Below are 22875 nucleotides of genomic sequence, written 5' to 3' on the forward strand. Positions count from 1 at the left end.
TCTCTATATATGTTATTTTTTAAAAAAGTATTTTTGATATTCATTTTTAAAATAATAATTTGCTACATGTTTGAAAATGATTTGATTGAAGATGATTTTTTTTTTTTTTTTTTAAATCTAATCTATTACTTTTATTAAAATTTTTAATAAAGATTATCCTATTTACCTAATTGCAGTATCATTTCTTTTCATTTTCTGACTTTTAAAAAATTATAATAGAAAAGTTAATTCTAAAAACAAAAGTTAAGTCTAAAAAGTTTTCAGTTAACATTTTACTGCGACCTTTTACTTTACTGCCACTGTTTTTTAAATTGGTTTTATATTATCATATTCAACACTTTAAAATATGTGTTAAGATTTTTTAACTTTTTTATATTCTAAATAATATATGTTTAGATTGCAATTATTTGGCACATTTTTAAAAAAATATTTTGAATTCTTGTTTTACACAACCATGTAAACTTTTCATAAGTTGATGCTGAGCTTTTAATTAAAGTTTATGAAAATAAAGATAATAATTTAATCTTTTATAGAAATTGACAATTTTTTTTGTAACAAAAAAAAAAAAAAATGTTGATACATTTGTTTAGTTTAACTTATAATGTGGTTAAAGTGTTACATAATCTATTCTTCTTAAGTTTTCAATAGGGAAGTAAATGAAGATGAATCATCTGTCTTAGTAGAATAAAAGAAAAAAAGAAAGGTATATTTTTCAATACTAAGATAATGGAAACACAAGTTGGTAAACAATTTTCATAACTTTAATGTGAATATTGAAACTGTATGATTTTTAAAAGTTTAGGATTAAAATTTGCCATAACTGAAGTAGAAGTAGTGTAGTATACACCATGCATTTTATAAAAGAATGGAATGAGTATTTGAAGAGTTCCAGAGTTCATTTAAAGTAACTCCCTGGACACCACATAGTTACTTATCACTCTTAATTTGGAGTCACTACGTGTCAAATCACCAAGCACATGTTACTCTATTTTTTTGAATTTGCTAGTTTTCACATATGTTAAAGAGGTGAAAAAATGATGAAAATCTTTGGAAAACCTGGAATTTTGAAAACAAACTCCTTATGGTTCTTGAGATATTTACATTTTAATGTATGCATTTTTTGAAGCATAGTTTACATCAAATAGCAATATTGAGTAATACTACTTGAAGTTTGCTCAACTTTTCACACAAGGAATTCAAATATCACTCTTTAAATGTCTGTAAAACAACATATATGAATTGATTAATAAAAAAAAAATAAGACTTAAAATTTAAGGCATTTTTTAAGATCAAAATGGTGATGTCACCTAAAAAAATTTTTTTTTCTATTTACAACACAAAGTTAAGGTATCAAACATTTTTAAAGCATAAAAATCTGCTGTATTTTAAATCTCTTCTAAATACAGTCTTTTACTTAAAACTTATTTTCTTGTATGTTTTATATAATAAAACAAAAAATGCCAATAGTTTTATTTTTTGGCTATCAGAACATCAGAAGAGTAACTCAGTTTAATGTACCTTTATAACAGGAAGTCATAATTTATCATACATCTAAACAAATAAACACTTCATTTGTTAAGTGTTTTTTTATAAGTTGAGCAATATTGATATTTTTTAGGATATTAAAATAAGTTTTAAATAATGGTATTTTGTTGGATTAGAATATAATTTTGACTAGTTTAACAAGAAGGCAACATCTTTTAAACACATCAACATTTTGAAATGAACTTAAATCATTGCCACATCTCAATTACCGAACAGTAAATTTGACCAAAAACTGAACAGTAAATTTGACCAAAATCTGAACACAAATATAAATGTTGATGATTTTCAGCAGGGATGGTAAAGAATTCTTAACAACAAAGTTTTAAAATACCAATGAAGAAATAGCACTTAACAAATGGCAGTATACAGATAGAACAACACTGATTAATCAAAAAATGAATTTAGTGACTTTACACACTGTTGTAAAAAATGACCAAAAACTACTTTGAGCTGACCCGAGAAAACTGCTTTGACAGGGTGAAACTACAATGTTTCCTGACTCCAAAAATGTAAAATTTGAAATCTATCTATTTCGTCCGAGAAAATAATTTCGATTTTTAGTTTATAGTACTTTGCACAATAGGGCGAAATGACAGCTTTTCAAATTTTGCATTTTTACAGCATTCAAAAACTCTTCAAAATAAGCATTTATTACTCCAAAACATAACTGTCTAAAATTCACTTGAATAATAGTTTATTCTGACACAACTGATATAGTTTTTCATTAACAAGATGGAAATAATAAACACTTTCTTAAATAATTCTTTTAGTTATTCTAAGCCAAAACACAAAAACAACCTCTTGATTCTAAACACATAAAGAGCAAATGGTACATAAAATAAATTCTTCTCAATATTTGATTCTTCACAAGCATTTGTGAAGAATCAAATATTGAGAAGAATTTATAGAGGCTTCTTTCATCTGTTGTAGTCCACAACACATGAAAGAAGCCTCTTTGCATACTCAGGATGATTGCGGTCTCTTTTGTATCTCTGCCAATGTGAGCTGAAATTATGATGCATTGATTCTGTTGCCTGCTCACTAAAGATCCCCAAGGGAGCCCTTTTGATCTCAATGAATTGCTTCACATGCAAGAAAACAGCATGAACTTTTGGAGTCACACTGATGTTCATGATTGCCAAATATGAATCTCTGAAGCGATCAATTTTTTCAGAAAAGTCATCCTCCAGAACCATACCAAAACATGCTGTCACCACAGACTTAAACTTTCGAAGGGCATCAATGATTCCAAAGACTTGAAAAGCAGACTCAGTCTCTGCAATTCTTTGAAGGAGGTCAAGATTGCTGAGAAGCTTGTGACAGGCATTCCCTGCAAACTGCCCACCATGGTATGGTTCTTGTTGAATGTGGAGAGCTGAGGGCCACTTGACAACATTGGGCCAAACTTCTGTCATGGCTTTGTACATGTGATTGACCACACCAAGGAGAAGATGGAGTTCCATTGGTGGTATGAGCTCCAAGATGAGTTTGTTTTCAGAACCAGATAGCAAAGGCTCATGCACTACATTGCCAAAAGATCTTGCCTTTTTGATATCACCACCAGACTTAGCAAACTCTTGATAACAGGCAACAAGTGAGCCTAGTGTCCTCAAAGATCCTGATTGAGAAAGATGCTTTGATTCTGTGTTGCACCAAGAGCAAGGGTGAGTACTTGCATGGCTCTGAAGGCCACAAAGGATGTTGGCAAGTTTCATGTCGCATGAGACAACAAAGTTGACTTTGTCTAACTTGATTAAAGACAAGATCTGCCTCACATTTTCAAAGTTTTCTGGTAGTCCTTCTGATAAAGCCACAAGCATTTGGCACTTTACACTACTGTCTTTGGCAGTCCTCTGAGTTAAAAGTTTTTTCAGTGGTGGTGACCTTGAATCACAGTGAGAATCCAACTCCATGATGCTAAGAGAAACTTTCAGAAATCCTCCACCTCCATCAATTCCCAACTTGACAATATGATTCTGCAAAACTCTTCGAGAAAGCAGGACTTCATTCAAAAGCTCGGCAAGATCCTTGCAATGCACAACCACAAAGTCAGTGGAGTTACTCTCTGATAAAACTTGGATGCTGGTTTGAGTAAAAAACTCAGACAACTGTTTGCCAATGGCTTCAAACTTAGCTAGAAAACTAGTCTCCACAATCTTGGTGTCACTGACTCTGTTGATGGTTGATGCCAATTTCTTCATGCCAAGGTTGGACAGTCCTGTGTTTAGCTGAACTTGTACAAGATCTTCAGTTTTGATGCTGGGTTCAGGAAAAAGAGCTCTTGGACTTGAGCTTCCTAAAAATGAAATTATATTAACACTTTTTGTAATTTTAAGTTTTAAAATTAAAGGTATTCCCTCTGAACCTGCCATCTTTATATGTATATATAAAAGTATCACCTGTTTTAACTCTAAGTGGTGGGCCGCCTTTAGGATGCGATATTTTGGCAGTACCACCAGGTGTGGAAGGTTTAGTAGAGATGACTTGAGTAGCTATTTGCTCTGCAGCGAGTGGATCAGCTGTAGCTAGCTGCTTGAGATTCTCTCTAAAAGTGAATGGAGTGCACTGATGTGGCAGACCTCTTCCAACTAGACTCAAACAATTAACACATCTTTGAGGGGTACAATCTTCCACAGGTTTAGAATAGTCCACTGGGCTCTTCTCATTCAACTTCAAATGCCCAACTTGACAAATAAGACAGTTGCAACCTTGATCTCTTGTTGGTGGTCTAACTTTATAGATGAGAAAGGAAACAAAGGTGGCAGGTTAACATCTTTTCCTTCATCTTTTCTCCGAAGAATTGTTCGACATGAGTCACAAATGCCTCTTGGCACTCTGGTATCAGTCAAATCAAGACTTGTATGGTAATGCTTGAGGATCTTTTCAACAAGGAACTGTATCAACTCTCGAGAGCACTTCTTCAGACACAAGACACAGACAGATTTCCGACAATCTTCATGATTTTTTGAAAAATTTGGCATTTTGAAATTTTTCTCACACAACTGATAAGTGAAACACTTTAAATAAACATGTTCACTGCCAATTCCCAGAATTTTTAGCTTGTTTACAATTTTGATGCAAAACTTAAAACAAACATGTTCACTGCCTATTCCCGGAATATTTAGCTTATTTACAATTTTGATGCAACAAAATGTTTATAATATAGTTCAACCATGAAATTGTAGGTAAAATTTTATCTTCTGAGTTAAAATAAATACAAATTATACTTGCTATATAGACTGTTATGTTTTAGAGTAGTAAATACTAATTTTGGAGAGTTTTTGAATGCTGAAAAAAATGCAAAATTTGAAAAGCTGTCATTTTGCCCTATTGTGCAAAGTACTAAAAACTAAAAATCAAAATTATTTTCTTGGACGAAATAGTTAGATTTCAAGTTTTACATTTTTGGAGTCAGGAAACATTGTAGTTTCACCCTGTAGTTTTTGGTCATTTTTTACAACAGTGTACAGAGAACTTCCAGTTTGCTATGCAGGATGAGCTGCAAAGTTACCACTGGTACAAAGTACAATGTACGCTTCATCTTATTGTTATATTCTATAAATAAAATGATATACTGATATCTAAATTATTTCTTATATATATATATATATATATATATATATATATATATATATATATATATATATATATATATATATATATATATATATATACACACACACACACACCCAAACACATTTAGATAAATTAATGTTGTTCTACAGACATTTCAAGAGTAATATTTGAGAATTCCTTGTGCGAAAGACTGTCTAGATACCAAAGTTTGGGTTGATACATCATTTGGTTTATTCAATATTGCCATTTAATTTAAGAGCTGATAAAAAAAAAAGAAGCTAAATAAGCATAAATTAGCAAAAATTGAAATGCGTCTCAAAAACTGTAAAGAGTTTATTAGTAGCTATTTTGTTTGGCCGAAATTTATAAATTAAAATTTTTGTTGATGGTGAAAGTATTTGCAAAAAATTTTCTTATAATAAAGAGTTGATTTACTAAAATTGAAATGCCTTTTTGAAAAAACTGAAAAAACTTTTAATTTAAAATAAGTTCATAATTCTGGATTGATTATCCTGCATTCTGAACTGTACAATATGTATCTAGTTAACTTGCCTTTACATTTTTTATAATTTTAGTTTTAAATCCTTAAGATGGAGAGAAAACAGTATGTTATTGGAAGCCCAGCCATTTTAAATGAAACAGCAAAATGGGAATACTTTTGTGATGCTCCTTGTAATATTACACTTATGAACTCTATGAACTCTATGACACTCTCTGTTATGAGTGCTCAGGTATGTTAGAAAATTGAAAATTCAATTGATCAGTGGTGCGCCTAGGATTTAATCAATATGATCCACAATTTTTAAAAAATTTATTTTTTTATGTGTGAATGTAAATGAAATACAACCATTTTTATATTATATTTTGTATTAGATTGAAAAGCACATATTATAATTACATTTAACATAGTAATTTAACATGAAATATTTTATGATAAGAAAAAATTTTGGTATTACTACTTTTTTTAATTTATTTTTAGAGGAGGCATCCAGTCCTCCTCCCTTCATGACCAACTGAGATATATGAATTCATTAAATTATTTTTAAAGGATCAAAGTCTAATCAGAACAATCAACTTTTCTGACTTTCTTTGCTATGACCAACCATCCTTGGAGCAGTTTCATTTTCAGACTGCTTCTGGATCTTACAGTTTGAAAGTGTATAGTAAAATAGATGCTGATGTTGTAAAGACATTTTTGGAAAACGTTGCCACTCTACTTAAACATAGTGGTATTTATCTTTACTCATTTTGTTTCATTTTTTTTTGTTTGTTTGTTTCATTTGTATTTCCTGAATTAATCATCTTTTTTTTTTTTCAAAATGATCTTACATTTGTCTGATGATCTGTTTTACTTAATTCCTTTATGACTTTATTTTTACCTTTTCACTTTATAAGTTTAGAACCTCATATTTTACAGAAGTCTTTTTAAAAGTTTAATTGCATTTAAGAGTTGTTAATTGATATACTGTTTTAGAAACAAAAGCATTTGGGACAAAAGCTAAAATTCCAATTCCAAATTATACTTATGATGCACTGAATTTTAACTCCTTAAATAAAAGTGAAAAACAATCAGATGAGGAGCTTTTGAGCAATAATTTATATGATACCACTCAAAAGATCAACCCCATTCCTAGAGAAATAGTTATAGATTCAGAAAAGAAAGGCTTAAATGAAGAGGGTAATTTTTGTATTTATTTTACAATTATTTTTTATATGTGGAGATAACTTATAGCAGGATAATTTAGAAAGATTTCTTATCATGTACAATTAAATAGAATTATAAAATAGTTTCTAATTGGTTAACAATATTCATTACCTATAGTCAATGATATTATCCTACCTAGAATTACCATTACCTAGAATCAATGGTATATATATGAGACCGTCAGCTTCAAAACCGGCCCTTTGCACTAAAGCAAATTTTACAGGATACACTTTTTTTTTTGTGCAAATAAAAAAATTAAAAAAAACATATACACCTCATGTTTAGTCACTAATGAATGGTTTTCTATGTGAATATCAGTAATTGTGATAATCATTGAATAGAAATATTTAATTAAAGGGCATTTTTTTCAAAAAAGGGCCGGTTTTGATTCAGCCACTGCACATTTTAATAAAATTTTAATTGTTTTGTGATTAATTTTGTTGGAACCCATGGTTATTTAAAGTCCACCGCGATTTCACACGCTTTTCAGTATATTTACGCCATCTATGGACATTTTTAGAAAACTCTCTCCCCCCTTTTTTTAGCAGGATAGCCCGCTAATGTTTTTTAAAAAGTTAAATATATTTCGAAATAATTTTTGCTATGCATTAAATTTCTATTAAAATGCAATAACGTAACTAATTATTAGTGGTCATAAAAATTGAAGAAATGCCTGCAATTGAAGAAAAACCTGCATCACATGTCATATAAGTTTAGCTACCTGGGTTTTATAGTAGAAGCAACAAAACACGGAAAAAATTTTTAATGAGAAATTTATTATGGTTCTTGCAATATGTTGTTAATAAATAAATTTATGGTGTACATAAAATTTCTGCTAGACATGTATAGGCCACAAATACATGTGTGAACAACATTTAAAGGATTAAATTTACTTATGTAATAATTATATAGACAAAAATTATATAGCTTTCTTTTTTTTATATGCACCTTAAAAAACACATTAAAAAGGCAAGTCAATGTCATAATAAGAAATTCTTTACAATAAAATAGTTTCAAATTCACAAAATTTAAATTACTAAATCCTAACATCAGCATCATCAACATCAGATGATCCATCTTCACCACAGCACAGCTCATTATTTTCTTCTGATTCACTGTCCTGATCAGAGTCAATGCCATCTATTTCCTCATTAGGTATGATTTTATTGTAAAACTCAATATTTTGAACTTGTTTCCAATCAACACCATAATGAGAGTTGAATAACTTTTCTGCATCCTTTATTTTCTTCGGGTTAATTTTAATTTGTGAATGAATGATTGGTAAATTAATTGAATTAAAATTTTTACCTTTCTTGGTCAATGACTTAAAAGCATTAACTTCTACTGTATAAAAAGGTTCACCTCTCACCTCAATAATTCTTGGTCTTTTTAACACAATGATTCTTTTACAACTAGCTATTTTGAAATGCCAAGAAACATTATTTCTTAGAACTGTTTTCAAATAACTTTTCCAATCAAAAATTTCATAATCTTCTCCTAAGTGGAAAACTGCAGAATGTTTTTCAATGACCTCCACATACTCTTTGGGGCTAACAATGATCTCCTTCTTATTGATGACCTTTTCAATGGTGCCAAACACCCTATCTGGTGGAACAAAGGAGTGACCTGTCACTGAAATCCAGTTCCACTGTTTGAATATGAGGATGAGCTTTATTGTGGAGCCAATAACTGATCATACCAATCATTACTGTATTCTTATTTTGCCCAGGGCATCCATCACAGCACAATCTGACTCTTTTTATGTTGCTAGACATGCTTAAATTATTCAGAGAAAAATAAAGAGCAGATGCAATTTCATTTGATCCCTTAGATTGCTCCCCCTCTATCCAATAGTGAGAATCAGTATTTTCTTTGTTAAGTGTTTCATGAGAGCTCCCTTTAACAATTGTAAAATTATAAAAGTTGAGCTGCCTCCTATAATATGCAGCTTGATCTGATAGTTTAGGTAAGACTTGGTTCTTCTCACAATCAAATGAGAGGGTAACAAGGTCATCACTTTCTTCCCTCAGCTTGTCAAAATAAGCATCAGCTCTTTGGCAATGGATGTTTAATTTTAAAACTATTTTTTCTCTGGCTTGGAGATCTTTTGTATTTTTGATTTTAGTTTTAAGTTCAGAACATGCAGAGCAGGTGTCAACTCTAGGGGTCCCAAAACCTAGATTATACTCTGTATTGAATATATTAGTAAAAAACCATTTGGTAACTTTTAATTGACTATCACACTTTTTGTTATACATCCTCCACATTGCAGCAGTTGAGAGTTCAGCTGGTAAGTACTGCCTACATTTTGAATGTGACCTACAGTAGTACTTTTCACTAATTTGAAATGATTTTATGAATTTATTTACTTTCTCTTTTTTCTCAACAAACTTCTCTGCTTTCCTGTCTCCAACTCTACTTTCTTTGGCTGAAGTACCAGATTTGTGATATCTACTGATAACTCCAAGCAGTCTATGTTTTTTTATGCCTAATATTCCTAAAAATGTTCTCCTACAAACTGGTATTCTTATAGAGGAAGAGACAGCCTTTGTAACAAAATATTTTACAGTAAATTCTCTTTTCCTATTTGATTCACCTTAAACACGTTTCGGCTGTAGGGATGAACAATGCTTCAAAATGAAGTTGTCCTGGTCCATTTTCTTGCTTGTTTGATAAAATCGCTCATTGAAAGTGATGACATCACTCTGTGACAGGCAGTGACATTGGAAAGCACCCAATTTGTGCTTGCATGAAGGGATTTTTGGTGGACTCTTCTTTGAATACCTGCAGAAAAATAGAAGTTAAAAGTTAATAAACATAATTACAAATAATACTTCATCAGTAATGCATACCTGGCTTTCTTCTCCCTTGGTCGTTTTGTGTTTTCGGGGTCTGCCACGCATTTGCGTGACTGCAGTCTGCTTGTTTTTTTCACTTTTCGATCGTTTTCCATCGCAAAAAGTCTGTAAATGTTTAGTTAATTAATATTTCATAAATATTTTCTACTTTTTCTATTACTTACAAGACAAATCACGAAGAATTTGCTATTTCCAGAGGATAAAAGCATTAAAAACGAAAGTATTTTCAATATCAGCTGTTGTGATCACGTGGTATGATAAGTGCTTTCCCATTGGCTGAAATAATAAACTGGTTTTGAAGCAGCTGCGCAAACAAAAAGAGCCGGTTTTGCATCATTTGCTGAATTTTACATAATAAAAACTATAGGATTGAACAGGTTTTGCATCATTTTTTTAATTTTTCAATATAGTGCGAGCCATTACGAAACATTAGGCGTGCTTCATTCAAAATCGAAAAAAATGTCAAAGGGCCGGTTTTGAAGCTGACGGTCTCATATAAACTAGATATCTAACTCATGTTTCAACAGTAAAGCAAATTTTTTGCCAACCAAGTTTGTTTTGCCAGTCAAGTTTGTTTTGACAGTCAGAAATGACACAATGATAAAAAAAAAACTAAACAAAAATTAGTTATTGTCAATTTAAATAAAGCAGCTACTGGCATTAAAAATTTTAAAAACTTGCTTCACTTTCTCTTACAGAATTTTTGTGAAGTTAGAAGTCTAGTTGATATATATCATTGTCTAGAATATACCAGTCATTTGGCTTAAATTTACAAAAAATCACTCAAAATATGTAACAAAGTACATATTTTCCAAACTAAATTACTGACAAAGCACTGATTTTTGTAATTTTCTTTTTAATTACTGATACACATTTGCAACTCAAATTTTCGTGTGATCTAGTGAATGATTATATTTGAAGAGATATTGTTTAAAGATGTCATTTTTTGCATTGCATCTGCACATCACATTTTATTGTGTTTCATGATCTAGTGAATGATTATATTTGAAGAGATATTGTTTAAAGATGTCATTTTTTGCATTGCATCTGCTCATCACATTTTATTGTGTTTCATTACACTCATTACTTATTCTTATTAATAAAAAAAGATATTCTATGCTATACTTTTATATTATTGGTGTTTATTCTTAATTGTTACAATAATAGTTACAATAATTTTACAATAATTTTACAATAATTTTACAATAAGGTTACAATTATGGTTAACAAATCCAAAGCTGAGTTAATATTTAGCATCATTTCCTAGATCTTTGATGTTAATATCTTTTGCCAAAAGATGCTACATCCCGTTCTAAAAAGACTTCCTCTATTATTTGAATTAGTAGGAAAAGCTTGTGTCAGGTTTTTAGCAATAATCTTTCTGAGCACTTTTAAAGTCAAGGTTCCAATATTCAAATTTTGAATTCCAGCATAAGTTCTATTTTCGTAGCAGTATACAAGTTCTCATCATATTTCTAAAAAGCACAGTGACTGAGTGTGAGTTTATGGTAGAAATTGATAAAGACTTAGTAACAAAATACTTCAAATTTTGAAATTACTTGTTCAAAATAGAATGGTTTTATAATATAAAATATAAATAGATAATTTACATAGAAGAAGATTTTTAGTTACAGTAAGTAGATTTTGGAGCATCATTATTATTATTATTAACGTTATTATTTTTGGTTAAAAAAATCTCCAATAAAAAGTGGGTTGAAGGGGTTTTGGGTACTTGATTTTAAACAAGCCTTCCAACAACTCACCGAGATATTTTAAAATTGTCTAAATATAACTTGAATTTTCTTAAAGTATTACATAGAATAGATAATTAAATTTATTTGTATGAAAACAAATAATTGACCAAGTTTATCTAATTCTGGGATCATCAGTTTTATAAAACTCCTTAAAAATACAATTTTAAAGTTTATAATAAATACAGTTTTAAAGTTTATAATAAATACAATTTTAAAATTTATAATAAATACAATTTTAAAGTTTATAATAGATACAATTTTAAAATTTAACTTTAAGGGATTTTGTAAAACTGATGATACCTGAATCCTTGCTTAATCCTTGTTACAATTTTTTAAAATGTTAAAATATTTTTTTCAACACTGATTTATTTATAGAAACAATTTGTGAACTAATTAGAAAAGCTGTTGAATTTGGTAAAGTAGAGGAGGCCAAAGATCTTGTAGAAAAGTTAGCAGAAAAAGGCTCAAAATTATCTGTACATGTGTTATATGAAAAATACCCATGCAATGATTTTTGTATACATGTTCAAGTTGCAGATAGAGATTCATTAAATCAAGTTGAGCCAGTGTTAATTATACCTATCAACCCTTTTATTACTACTGTTAGTATGCTGAAATGTAAGGTGAATTTTTTTAAATGTTAAAAAATATGATTTGTTTGTCATTTATGTAGTTTTAGGTTGTAATAAATGTAAGTATTGTTTGAAAAGTGTTCTCAGCCTAATTCCCAGTTCTAATTGTAAAAGCTAAGTGTTCACAATCTAAATATAAAAGCTAGTGTTCATAATCTAAATATAAAAGCTGGTGTTGCAGAATATTTACAGTTATAGGTTGTATTATACAGTTATATTGTAATGCCAAGAATTAGAGCAACATAAAAAGGAATAAAAAAAACTTGTTCTATATTAGACTTAAAAATAAAAAAAATTTTATTTGAACAAAAAGCTAAGTAACATACTATGCTATATATTCACTATGATATACTAGATAGATTAGATTCTGCTTAAACCCTGTGCAGAAACTTTTATCTGCATATTTTTTATCTTATTTTCATTAGCAAAGTATTTATTAGCAATAATAGCAAAAATAGCAATTTGAATTAAAAATCAATTTCAAACTCAGAAAATATTTTTGTTAACAAGCAATTGAAACTGAAATGCACCAAACAGATTTTTTAAATAAAATTCAAACTCCTTTTTAAGATTATGATAATGCATGTTTCAAATTTGGAACAGTAAAAACTACTTTGCAGTTTAAAATACTATCTATGCCATTTTTACAAATGTAACTTTTGAAAAAGCTCAACTTTTTCAAAGAATTTTGAAAAAGGTGAGCTTTTTCAAAAGTTACATTTTGGATTTTATAGAAAAAGTTGAAGTTTTTGTAGTTTTGACTTTCCAAAAGTCTGACTTTTTCTATCAAACTATCACTTTTAAAAAAAAAAAATTAACCTTTTTTAAAGCTCTGCCTTTCAAAAAGTCAAAACTTTTCTACCAGCTATATTTTTTAAAAAAGTTAAATTTTTTCAAAGCTTCACAAAGTGCAACTTTTTTTACAAGTCCATTTTTTATCTTTTGTAAAAGTTTGACTTTTTACAGTTTTGTCATTGAAAAATTACTTTTTTTTTTATTCAATTAACTTGTAACTGTTTTATTATCTGCTAATTAGAAATGAATATTTAATGAAATGAATGCTAATTAGAAATGAATATTAATGAAATGAATGCTAATTAGAATATTAATGAAATGAATGCTAATTAGAAATGAATATTAATGAAATGAATGCTAATTAGAAATGAGTATTTATGAAATGAATGCTAATTAGAAATGAATATTAATGAAATGAATGCTAATTAGAAATGAATGTTAATGAAATGAATGCTAATTAGAATATTAATGAAATGAATGCTAATTAGAAATGAATATTAATAAAATGAATGCTAATTAGAAATGAGTATTTATGAAATGAATGCTAATTAGAAATGAATATTAATGAAATGAATGCTAATTAGAAATGAATGTTAATGAAATGAATGCTAATTAGAATATTAATGAAATGAATGCTAATTAGAAATGAATGTTAATGAAATGAATGCTAATTAGAAAGAAAAAAACTCAAAGGTTTCAAATGTTCACTTACAAAGTATTTATCTTATAAAATGCTTGATATGATTCTTGTTTTTAAAAATAATTTGTTGGCAAATGTTGATTTAGTTTCGTTATTGAAAATTTAAAGAAAATTATACTTGGATTAAAACATGACAAAATTAAATACAAATTGTGAGAAAGAATGAATAAAAAAATATTTTTTAGTAAAAAGTTCAAAAGATTTTTTAAAATGTGATTTTCTAATGACAAAGCTATAGAAATTCAAACTTTTTAAAACAATGACAATTAGACTTTTAAAAAAGTTGATCTTTTTGAAAAACAAAGCTTCAAAAAAACTTTTTTCAAAGAAAGACTGTTCTGAAATATGAAACTTCAAAAAAGCATGACTTTTTTAAAAAAAAATAATATTTTGGTTTATGAAAAATCTGGCTTTTTGAAAGTTAGTAAATATTTTAAATTTTTTTCTAAAAAATGCAGTAAGAATTTCAAAAAAGTTGATTTTTTTTTTATTGGTGAAGCTTTTTAAGAAATAAGTATGTCTTAGAACTTTTTCAACTCTGTTTCATACAAAACTTTTGTCAGTCCTAAATTACCTTAACTATCTTTCTTTAAAAGTTTAAATTACTTTTGTTTTATATTCTTGTTTTACACTTTTGTTTTCAGATATCTAAAAAGTATCAATTTCCTTATTCCTGTCAACGTTGGATAATAAATAATAAAGTTGTAAAAGATCATGAGTTGTTATCCATGTGCGGAGTGCAACATTCAGGAACAGTTATTTTTTTATATTTGACTTCAAAAGTTGCAAGGACAATGGAAAAATCTATTCAAACAGATCATGAACCTGATAAGTTGGGGTCACTAGGTAAACATAAGCAGCCTGTTAGTTTTCAATCCATTTTTGACTTTTAGTTTACTTAAAAGAAATGCAATATATTTTTGATAAGTTTAAGATTTTACACGAAATAGTTCTTTCCATTTTGAATTCACATTTTCACACTTTTAAATGTTTTCTCAAATAACATAAACTCAAAAAAATATAAAATTGATATTAAGTAATATAAGTTTTTAAATAAATATTTTAATTTAATATAATTTTTTTAGCTTTATTTTATGTAAGTTAAATTGGGACAAAAAATACTATATATATATTGCCATGGATTGTCAAATAAGTGACATCATTAAGAAACCCATCCTCTACAAAACTTCTTCAAAGAAAAAGGTGTTAATATTGAACCTGAAGAAATTATTTGTCTTGATAATTTGGAGGAAGAAGAATCTTCCTTAGATTATTCCTATAAAGATGCTTTATCAGATGAAGCTATAAGTTTTGGAGTATAAATATCAAATCCTCAAACTTGAGCAATTTTGTAGGGGCTAGCATGAACATGAATAACAAGACAATCCTGCTCTCACACCCATCTGTAATGATGCCTTTTTTATTTCAACATTAGCATTTAAGTTGTTTCTCAATGCAGAATATGTTTGCCCATGTATTCTTTCTATTTATAAAATGTTGATGTTAAAATTGTCCCAATTCATCTCACTCAATGGCAGATTCAATTAATGCTAGACATTTTTTATCTTTCACACAAATTAACAGTTAGTTGAATAGCTTATAAATTTTGTTATTCATTGCATCAACATTTTTTAAACTCTACAAATTTAAAAGTGCTTGATGTGCACTATGTATTATAGCTCTTGAAGTCACCATGAATTATCATATAATAAAATGTTATTTCTACACAGAAAGCAAAAAAATAGTTTTTACTTTTCTTTGAAAATCACTTCCATTTTCAAGCTTATTTTACATTCAATTAAATTTAAATGTTAAAAAATGTTTTATTTATAGTCTGATTGTTGTGATGGTAGCTTAGGCTGAAGTGAGCAATCAAAAAGATGATTTCTTTTAATAAGTTTTTGTTCTTATTGGGAACTGTAAAGATGAGTTTAAGGCATGCACTTTGTTTATAGGGTCAAATCATTAGATTTCAACCAATTTCAAGAAAACTTTAATACTCAAAAAATTATTTAAAAATTCTGAAAATAATAAAAAATATTCTGAAAGAAAAGTATCTACAAGTTCACTGACAATGCAAGCAGCAAGTGTAAAAATAGGTAAGTTAAATTTTATATCAAAATATTTTTAAATTTTTTTAATTAACAGTTACCTATTCTAATGAAACTGTTTTCAGTCCTTGAAAAAATCTTTTTCATTATCATTAACTGAATAAGTATGCTTTTTCTTATTGTATTTTAGGTTTAATTTGAAAAACCTGTGTTTTCATTAAAAAGACTATGGACTAAACGCAGGTTGGCATTTTTTTTGGGACTGCACATGGAAAAAGTGCATGTGATGGAATAGGTAGTACAGTGAAAAGAGTTATTCATAACCTATCCCTTCAAAGGCCAATTGGCAATCAAATTTTGATGCAAAGTGACATGTTTTTAGTTGCTAATGAAAAATTTAAGAATGTCAGGTAATAGCATTTTATTGTCAAAGTGTATGAACATTTATGTTATGATCTTTTTTCAAATAATTGGTGTCTTGTATCATAATGAACTTTTACTCAAAAATGATGAAAATGATTTTTTATGTTTATTTTTTATGTTTAGTTATAATAAGTCAATCCCAATTAAAAAATTATAATTTTGTATGTTTTGCTATAAAAAATTTTTTCAAAGATATTTGTATAGAAAAGGATTTGTTAGAACAATACCTTACTAAATACGTTTTTGGAAAAAAAAAAAGTGATGATTTGTGTTAAATTTCTTTCAGATTTCTCTACATTTCTGAAACCAAAACAATTGCTATTACACAAGAAGTACTTACTAAACAATTTGAGAATGTTCCTGTTATCAAAGAAACTCACTCATTTCATATTTTTCACCTCGATCATGCTGTTTAAAAGCTTATTTGACAACAAATAACATTTACATATATCAATGAGCATTTTGACATTTTTCACATGCTGGAAGAAATTTGTGTTAATACACAAAAAATCAATCAATTTTGACATCAATATTAATGATTGGGTGATTAGTGAATTATTTTGGCAAATCCTTTCCTGGAAAGATAACTGATCTTAAAAGGTGACACATTAGTGTTACCTGTTTACAAAAAGCTGGAAATTATTTCAAGTATCCAATAACAACAGATATGCACTGGTATCCAGTTAGTGGCATTATTATCATTATTAAGGGAAAATACAAGAATTTTGAAAAAAAGATATATATAATTTTGTAAAACAAACTACAAATATATTACATCCCTGGCATGGGCCAGGAGGCAGTTTGGAGGGGCACTGGTTTCCAATAACGCATTTTTTAAAAAAATGAGTCACTTGTTGAATCTTAGAAAAAAGTTTTAAGGCTCTAAAGTTGTCTATTTTTACAATTCTTGAAATTGAGGTGTGCCACCTGAGAGTATTTGTAAGGCTATAATTTCTAAACTGCTGCACTTGGAACTCTGAAATTGCAAATTTAACCTATTTACATAATGTAGATAATGATATCCAAAAATTAGAATAATCAGAGATGGTGTCCCACAGGTCATTGGTTGAAATATAATTGATCTGACCTATAACCAAAAAAAAAACATTTACTTGTAAAATGATCAGTTGCAATGTCCAAATTTTAACATTACATATTGCAACCTAAAATTTATTTAAAGAGAAGTTACTTTTCTTTTTTAAATTACACTTAATATACAAAAAGTGCAATAATCCCTTGAGTTTCTTTTTAAAGATTTCTTATGAAATCTATTTTTCTATACGGGTAATTCCATGTAAAAGTGGGACAAAAAATTGAAATTTTTCAGTCACCCTCTCAGATTTTTTTCAAATTTTAACCAGTGGTACCTATTAATGAAACATGAAAAAATGCAAAATTTGAACTCCCAAATCCAAACGGTTCAAAAGTTATGACATTTTGAAATTCAGCCTAAAACGTTCATTTTTTTACGAAGTCTGCCATTATGGATTTTGTAGTTGTACTTTTAATTGAATAATTTAAGATCTAGTGGAAGAATGTGATAAAAAATTGGTGCCTGACCATTTTTGAGGGTGCTGAATTCAAAAATGTAGATAAAATAGAGAAGCTTAAATTTTTTGATAGTTTTTTTTTTTATTTTAAAATGACCAGTCAAATTTTTTGTTTTGTTACCATGGGTTGCACTTTCATTAATTCCCGGAGTTGCCCAAGTCTCATGGATTCGATTTTTTTTTCAAATGAATTAGGTGATCCTAGGCTATCTTTATAAAAAAGATGGTTTTGGTTTCTTAAAGTATAATAAAGATATGTCATTTTGAAATTTAGACAAAAAATATCTTTATTTGGCCGCTATTCTCTATTATAGATTTTATAGCGATACTTTTTGTGTGAATAATTTAAGTTCTAGTACAGAAATATGACTGAAAATTGGTACCTAACCATTTTTAAAGACGTTGAATAAAAAGATGAAGAGAAATTAACCCAATTCCTAATATTTTGGAACAATTTTTGAATTTTAAAATGTCAACAGTCCTTTTTTTTTCTTGTGACTTTAATTTGCATTTCACTTTTTTCTGGAGTTGCCTTACTCTCATTGTGAAATAAGATGTTTTTGAAAAGTTTAGGTCTCTGACAGAAAATAAAAAATTCTATTGCTTGGCATAACTTGCATATTTATGATCAATATTTTCAAAAGTATACATGAAAATATAATTTACTATGCAGCAAATTGAAAAAATGATTTCTTTTTTTATTATTTTGATAACTAGGTATTATTTCAAAATATTGGTTGCATGCTAAAATTTCAGGTTACATGTTCAAATGTTGTGTTAAAAAATAAGAAACTAAAATGCAAACTTTTTTGAAAAATATTAAAAACCTGCTTTATTGAAAAAAGCTCAAAAATAAAAATGAAAAGGAATAACCAAATATTACTAAAATTGAAGTTTATATCATTTAAGTAATAAAAGTAAAATATTAATCAACTTTCACTGAAAAGATAAAACTTGTTCAAATAGAGTTTCATCTTCTTTTGAGATATGGTACTGACGCCCAGAAGATGCTGAAGGTGTTTTAACAAGAGAAATTACATTCATTCTTGGCACCCAGCAATTATCATCCCGCTTTGGCCAGTAGTACGACCGACTTGGATAATGTGGATGCATAAACTTTACCATAAAATCATCATTCTCTTTATCAACTTCAGAAACCATACCAAGCCAGTAAAAATCGTCGTATTTGCAAAATAGGTATTGTGACATCATAACATTGTCAATTTTAATAATTTCATATTTTTGTTTTTTGAGGAAGTCAAATGTAAGAGCAAAATCATCATCATCGGATACCCTTTTCATTTTTATTATTGAATGAGAAGATGGTATAAATTGATGGAAACTTCTTGTCCCAGGAATAGTGGTTGCTATTAAAAGTCTCTGAGTAAGTTTGTTTCTTACTAGCTCCATTTCTTCAGCAGTGAAGTACACAAACGTAATCCCACTGATTGACTTTTGACAGTATTCAAACATTGCTTGAGAAGACAGTATATGACCTGTGGTTGGACTCTGCAAGCTAGCTGTTGCAACAAGCCTTTTAACAGTGCCACCTATTCCATCGCATGGAGATTTGCCATGGCTTGTTGCAAAGAAATTCCAGATGCAACGAACAGAAAAATCTTGAGCGTGGTGACATAAATTGTAAAAATGTTTGCAGTTCTTATACTGCCCTGCACAGCCATCAGAAAAATAATGAATTTTTGTAATTGTGGGACAAAGATGAGTTTTTATATGATTAATGGTTTTATGCATAACTTCATTGATAAATCCAACATCATGGTTCAAATCATCTGAAATTACACAAAAAGAAGATATTTCCAAGTTCACTTTCTTGTAGTAGATGACAACTGGATGAAGGGAACATTGACTCTTACTCCAATGGTAACTCTGTATCTCGTCTTGTACTACAAAAGTGTAATTCTCTGCAAAATCTGCCAGTAAAATAGCCTCATCAATACAAATTGTTTCTTTGAGATGCTTTAGATAGCTAAATTGTGATTTAAATGAATGAGAAGCTATAAATGAATGAGAAGTAATATTATCAAGTTTTTCACACAGGAGCTCTATGAATTCATTTAATGGAAGTTTTATTGTTAATAGTTCAGTTCTATCTGTTGTTGTCCACTGTTTGAAATCCACTGACTGTTCATTTTCATCACTGTCATATTGCTCTTTTGGATCATCATTTTGTGTGAGATACTGCTGGAAATAATTTTGGGCAGCTTGTATGCCAGGACAACTATTGCATCGGTGAACCATGCAAACTTTAGATTTTCTGCTGCAGACAATCTTTTCAATGATTTCATGGTAAGATGTTTCAAGGCCTATAGCACTCAACATTAATTTAACATTTTAGTGTATTGTACATACACAAACAGAATGTGTACCTTTTGGACCAGCAAGGATGCACCATTTAGGCCGAAGACTGCAAAATTTAGAAAAACCAATTTTATGGCCTGGGTACTTTGTCTTATATGCCACATAGAGCTCCTTTAAGTTACACAAAATCAATTTTTTTGACATGTATTTTTTTTCCCCAACACTTACACAGTCTTTTTTACCTGGCATTTGCCTTGAATACTCATCGTCACAATAAAAAAGCTTTACAAGTTCTATAACATCTTTACTGATTCGATGCCGTTCAACCACATCAGGGTATGCTATGATGCCTTTTTGGTCGCGTAAAAACATTGCATTTTGAATTTTGTGTTTTGAAACTGAAAACTCTTTTGCTGCTTTTCTGATAGACCAAGATTTTGGGGTTAATGTCAAAATTTGAAGTTGCTGCCTTCTGTTAGAAACCTTAAGTTTTTCTTTCATGCATTCTACAAGGAAGTCTAGATCGCCAGCTTTGGTTTGATTTTCCTTTAGAACTTCATTTTTTGGTGCAACAAGATCGGATTCGGTTACATCCAGAGCAGTTGCAAGCTTCTTAATAACTGCTTCTTCAACTTGCTTTATCTTTCTCTTTCCAATTGAAGGCTTGTTAGAGGTTTTGGGAAAATGAACTTTTAGAGGAGACACTTCAAGTTCGCATAAAGTACTGTTGAGTAATGATCTTGTTGATTCCATTATAAGTTCTTTTTCCATATTATCTTCAGTTAATTTTATCTCCAACTTGTTCTCTTCTGATTCTTCACTTGATGCTAATTTATGTCTGCATTGTGGACAAAGTTTTTCACCTGGAACTACGAATTTGCCTTTACTGCATAGGTACTTTGCTGTATCCAAGTTGATTTCACGAAGACTACCTAAAAAAAGGGAAGAGCTCTTTTAATATGTATAAAAATTTTAATAAAATCTTAAAAAGTTTAAAGTTGCAAGGAATTTAATAGTGCACTTTCAGAAGTCAGCTAAAAGGTTAAATATAGCTAAAATAGAATTTGGCTGCCAATAGTTTCATTATTGTAACTCACAACATTTTCAGAAAACTGAAAGTTATGATTACTGTAAATACCTTTTATTACTTTGTTATGCGTATTAAATGGATTGCAGCACCGTGTTAATTTAGTTGTATAACGGTTCAAATAAACATGTTTATGATGGAGACAAGTTGTTGGTTTGACATTTATTATTGAGAGCCCAGTCCTCCACATTAATATTTCTCTTTCATATTCAGGAATATCTTCAAAAGGTTCAATACCCAGCAACGATGTATATGTTGTGAGATGACATTCACTTTCTAGGTTGATTCCAATAGAGCACTGTTGGCTGTTTGCCATGACTAAGAAACTGAATTACCAAACAAGATTTAATAATTATTTAATCTAAAATTAAAATAATTTTTTTTATTGAAATTTGTTATTGTTAACTGTTGTTTCAAAACTATATTTAGACGACATAACTGACGTCCCAAAACTATATTTATACATCACAGAAGGCGTTGCAAAACTATATTTTTCTTTATAATTCACATCACAAAACTTTATTTATATATCAAAACCAACCATAATAAACTGTTTTTACACACCACAATTGAACCCACGAGAGTCAGGCAGTTTGTGAAAATATTACCCCGTTTTATGGTTAAGTAATATTATACCATTTTAAAATTCAAAAATTGTTCCAAAATATTAGGAATTGGGTTAATTTCTCTTCATCTTTTTATTCAACGTCTTTAAAAATGGTTAGGTACCAATTTTCAGTCATATTTCTGTACTAGAACTTAAATTATTCACACAAAAAGTATCGCTATAAAATCTATAATAGAGAATAGCGGCCAAATAAAGATATTTTTTGTCTAAATTTCAAAATGACATATCTTTATTATACTTTAAGAAACCAAAACCATCTTTTTTATAAAGATAGCCTAGGATCACCTAATTCATTTGAAAAAAAAATCGAATCCATGAGACTTGGGCAACTCCGGGAATTAATGAAAGTGCAACCCATGGTAACAAAACAAAAAATTTGACTGGTCATTTTAAAATAAAAAAAAAAACTATCAAAAAATTTAAGCTTCTCTATTTTATCTACATTTTTGAATTCAGCACCCTCAAAAATGGTCAGGCACCAATTTTTTATCACATTCTTCCACTAGATCTTAAATTATTCAATTAAAAGTACAACTACAAAATCCATAATGGCAGACTTCGTAAAAAAATGAACGTTTTAGGCTGAATTTCAAAATGTCATAACTTTTGAACCGTTTGGATTTGGGAGTTCAAATTTTGCATTTTTTCATGTTTCATTAATAGGTACCACTGGTTAAAATTTGAAAAAAATCTGAGAGGGTGACTGAAAAATTTCAATTTTTTGTCCCACTTTTACATGGAATTACCCATACTGTATAATCAGTTGTTTTAGAAGCTAACCCTGACTATTTATATGCTCAAGTTTAAGTTTGCATTTAAGAGGTTTTTTTCTGTAAGAATTTTTGTGTGCTGTAAGAAGAATAAAGTTATGTAGTTTATACATAATGATGACATAAAGTTTATCTAGTTTATGCATAATGATGACAATTCATATAAAGGTTTTTTTCTTTGACTTTGTATTGATATTTATTAAGATAAAGCTTCCTTTTTTTAAAAAAAATTTCTTTATTTTTTTAAGAATTTGGTGGTTGGGAATGTCCTAAATGTACATACATAAACAATCCTACTGATATCAGTTGTAAAGTATGTTCAGGAGGTCGACCTTTAAACTATTTTGTTCCATCAAGGTTTAAATTACCTCCAGAAAGGCTGTGACACTTTGTAACAGATTGTTGTTTTTTTTTAAATAAAGTGTTTATTTTTTGAATTTTATAGTTAAATATTGATTTAATGATTTACAAAATTAAATTAA

The 22875-nt window shown here is 28.9% G+C and overlaps 1 protein-coding gene and 2 pseudogenes across 5 annotated transcripts; 2 read left to right on the plus strand and 1 right to left on the minus strand.

The window, feature by feature from the left end:
- Positions 1-585: 585 nt before the first annotated feature.
- LOC145193225 (ranBP-type and C3HC4-type zinc finger-containing protein 1-like) lies at positions 586-22805 on the plus strand. Of its 3 annotated transcripts, XM_090099681.1 has the most exons (7): positions 586-703; positions 5697-5852; positions 6170-6350; positions 6596-6799; positions 11814-12061; positions 14210-14411; positions 22642-22805. In XM_090099681.1, the coding sequence occupies exons 2-7, from the start codon at positions 5712-5714 to the stop codon at positions 22776-22778; spliced, it is 1113 nt and encodes a 370-aa protein (XP_089955807.1). In that variant the 5' UTR covers positions 586-703; positions 5697-5711; the 3' UTR covers positions 22779-22805. The 3 variants fall into 3 exon arrangements, 1 of the variants encoding a protein (XP_089955807.1); XR_016456197.1 differs by lacking the exons at positions 14210-14411; positions 22642-22805 and adding an exon at positions 12785-12884 and having other exon boundaries at positions 11814-12722; XR_016456198.1 differs by lacking the exons at positions 14210-14411; positions 22642-22805 and adding an exon at positions 12785-12884 and having other exon boundaries at positions 11814-12707.
- Positions 15761-16892, plus strand: LOC145184695 (uncharacterized; annotated as a pseudogene). The gene is made up of 2 exons (XR_016456199.1): positions 15761-16026; positions 16326-16892. The product of XR_016456199.1 is annotated as an uncharacterized LOC145184695 (transcript).
- Positions 18990-21430, minus strand: LOC149882921 (uncharacterized; annotated as a pseudogene). The gene is made up of 2 exons (XR_016456196.1): positions 21047-21430; positions 18990-20840 (listed from the first exon to the last, which is right to left on the minus strand). The product of XR_016456196.1 is annotated as an uncharacterized LOC149882921 (transcript).
- Positions 22806-22875: the final 70 nt, after the last annotated feature.

Source organism: Hydra viridissima, unplaced genomic scaffold, assembly GCF_058129835.1.
Source record: "Hydra viridissima isolate aposymbiotic clone 2 unplaced genomic scaffold, HvirCarnegie_v1 scaffold_10, whole genome shotgun sequence".
Classification (NCBI taxonomy): domain Eukaryota; kingdom Metazoa; phylum Cnidaria; class Hydrozoa; order Anthoathecata; family Hydridae; genus Hydra; species Hydra viridissima.

Bases quoted from the DNA above. Each gene is read 5' to 3' on its own strand.
- LOC145193225 (XM_090099681.1), top strand. From the start codon at position 5,712: ATGGAGAGAAAACAGTATGTTATTGGAAGCCCAGCCATTTTAAATGAA. The intron at 5,853-6,169 runs GTATGTTAGAAA...TTATTTTTAAAG, and splicing joins TCTCTGTTATGAGTGCTCAG to GATCAAAGTCTAATCAGAAC. The intron at 14,412-22,641 runs GTAAACATAAGC...TATTTTTTTAAG, and splicing joins TGATAAGTTGGGGTCACTAG to AATTTGGTGGTTGGGAATGT.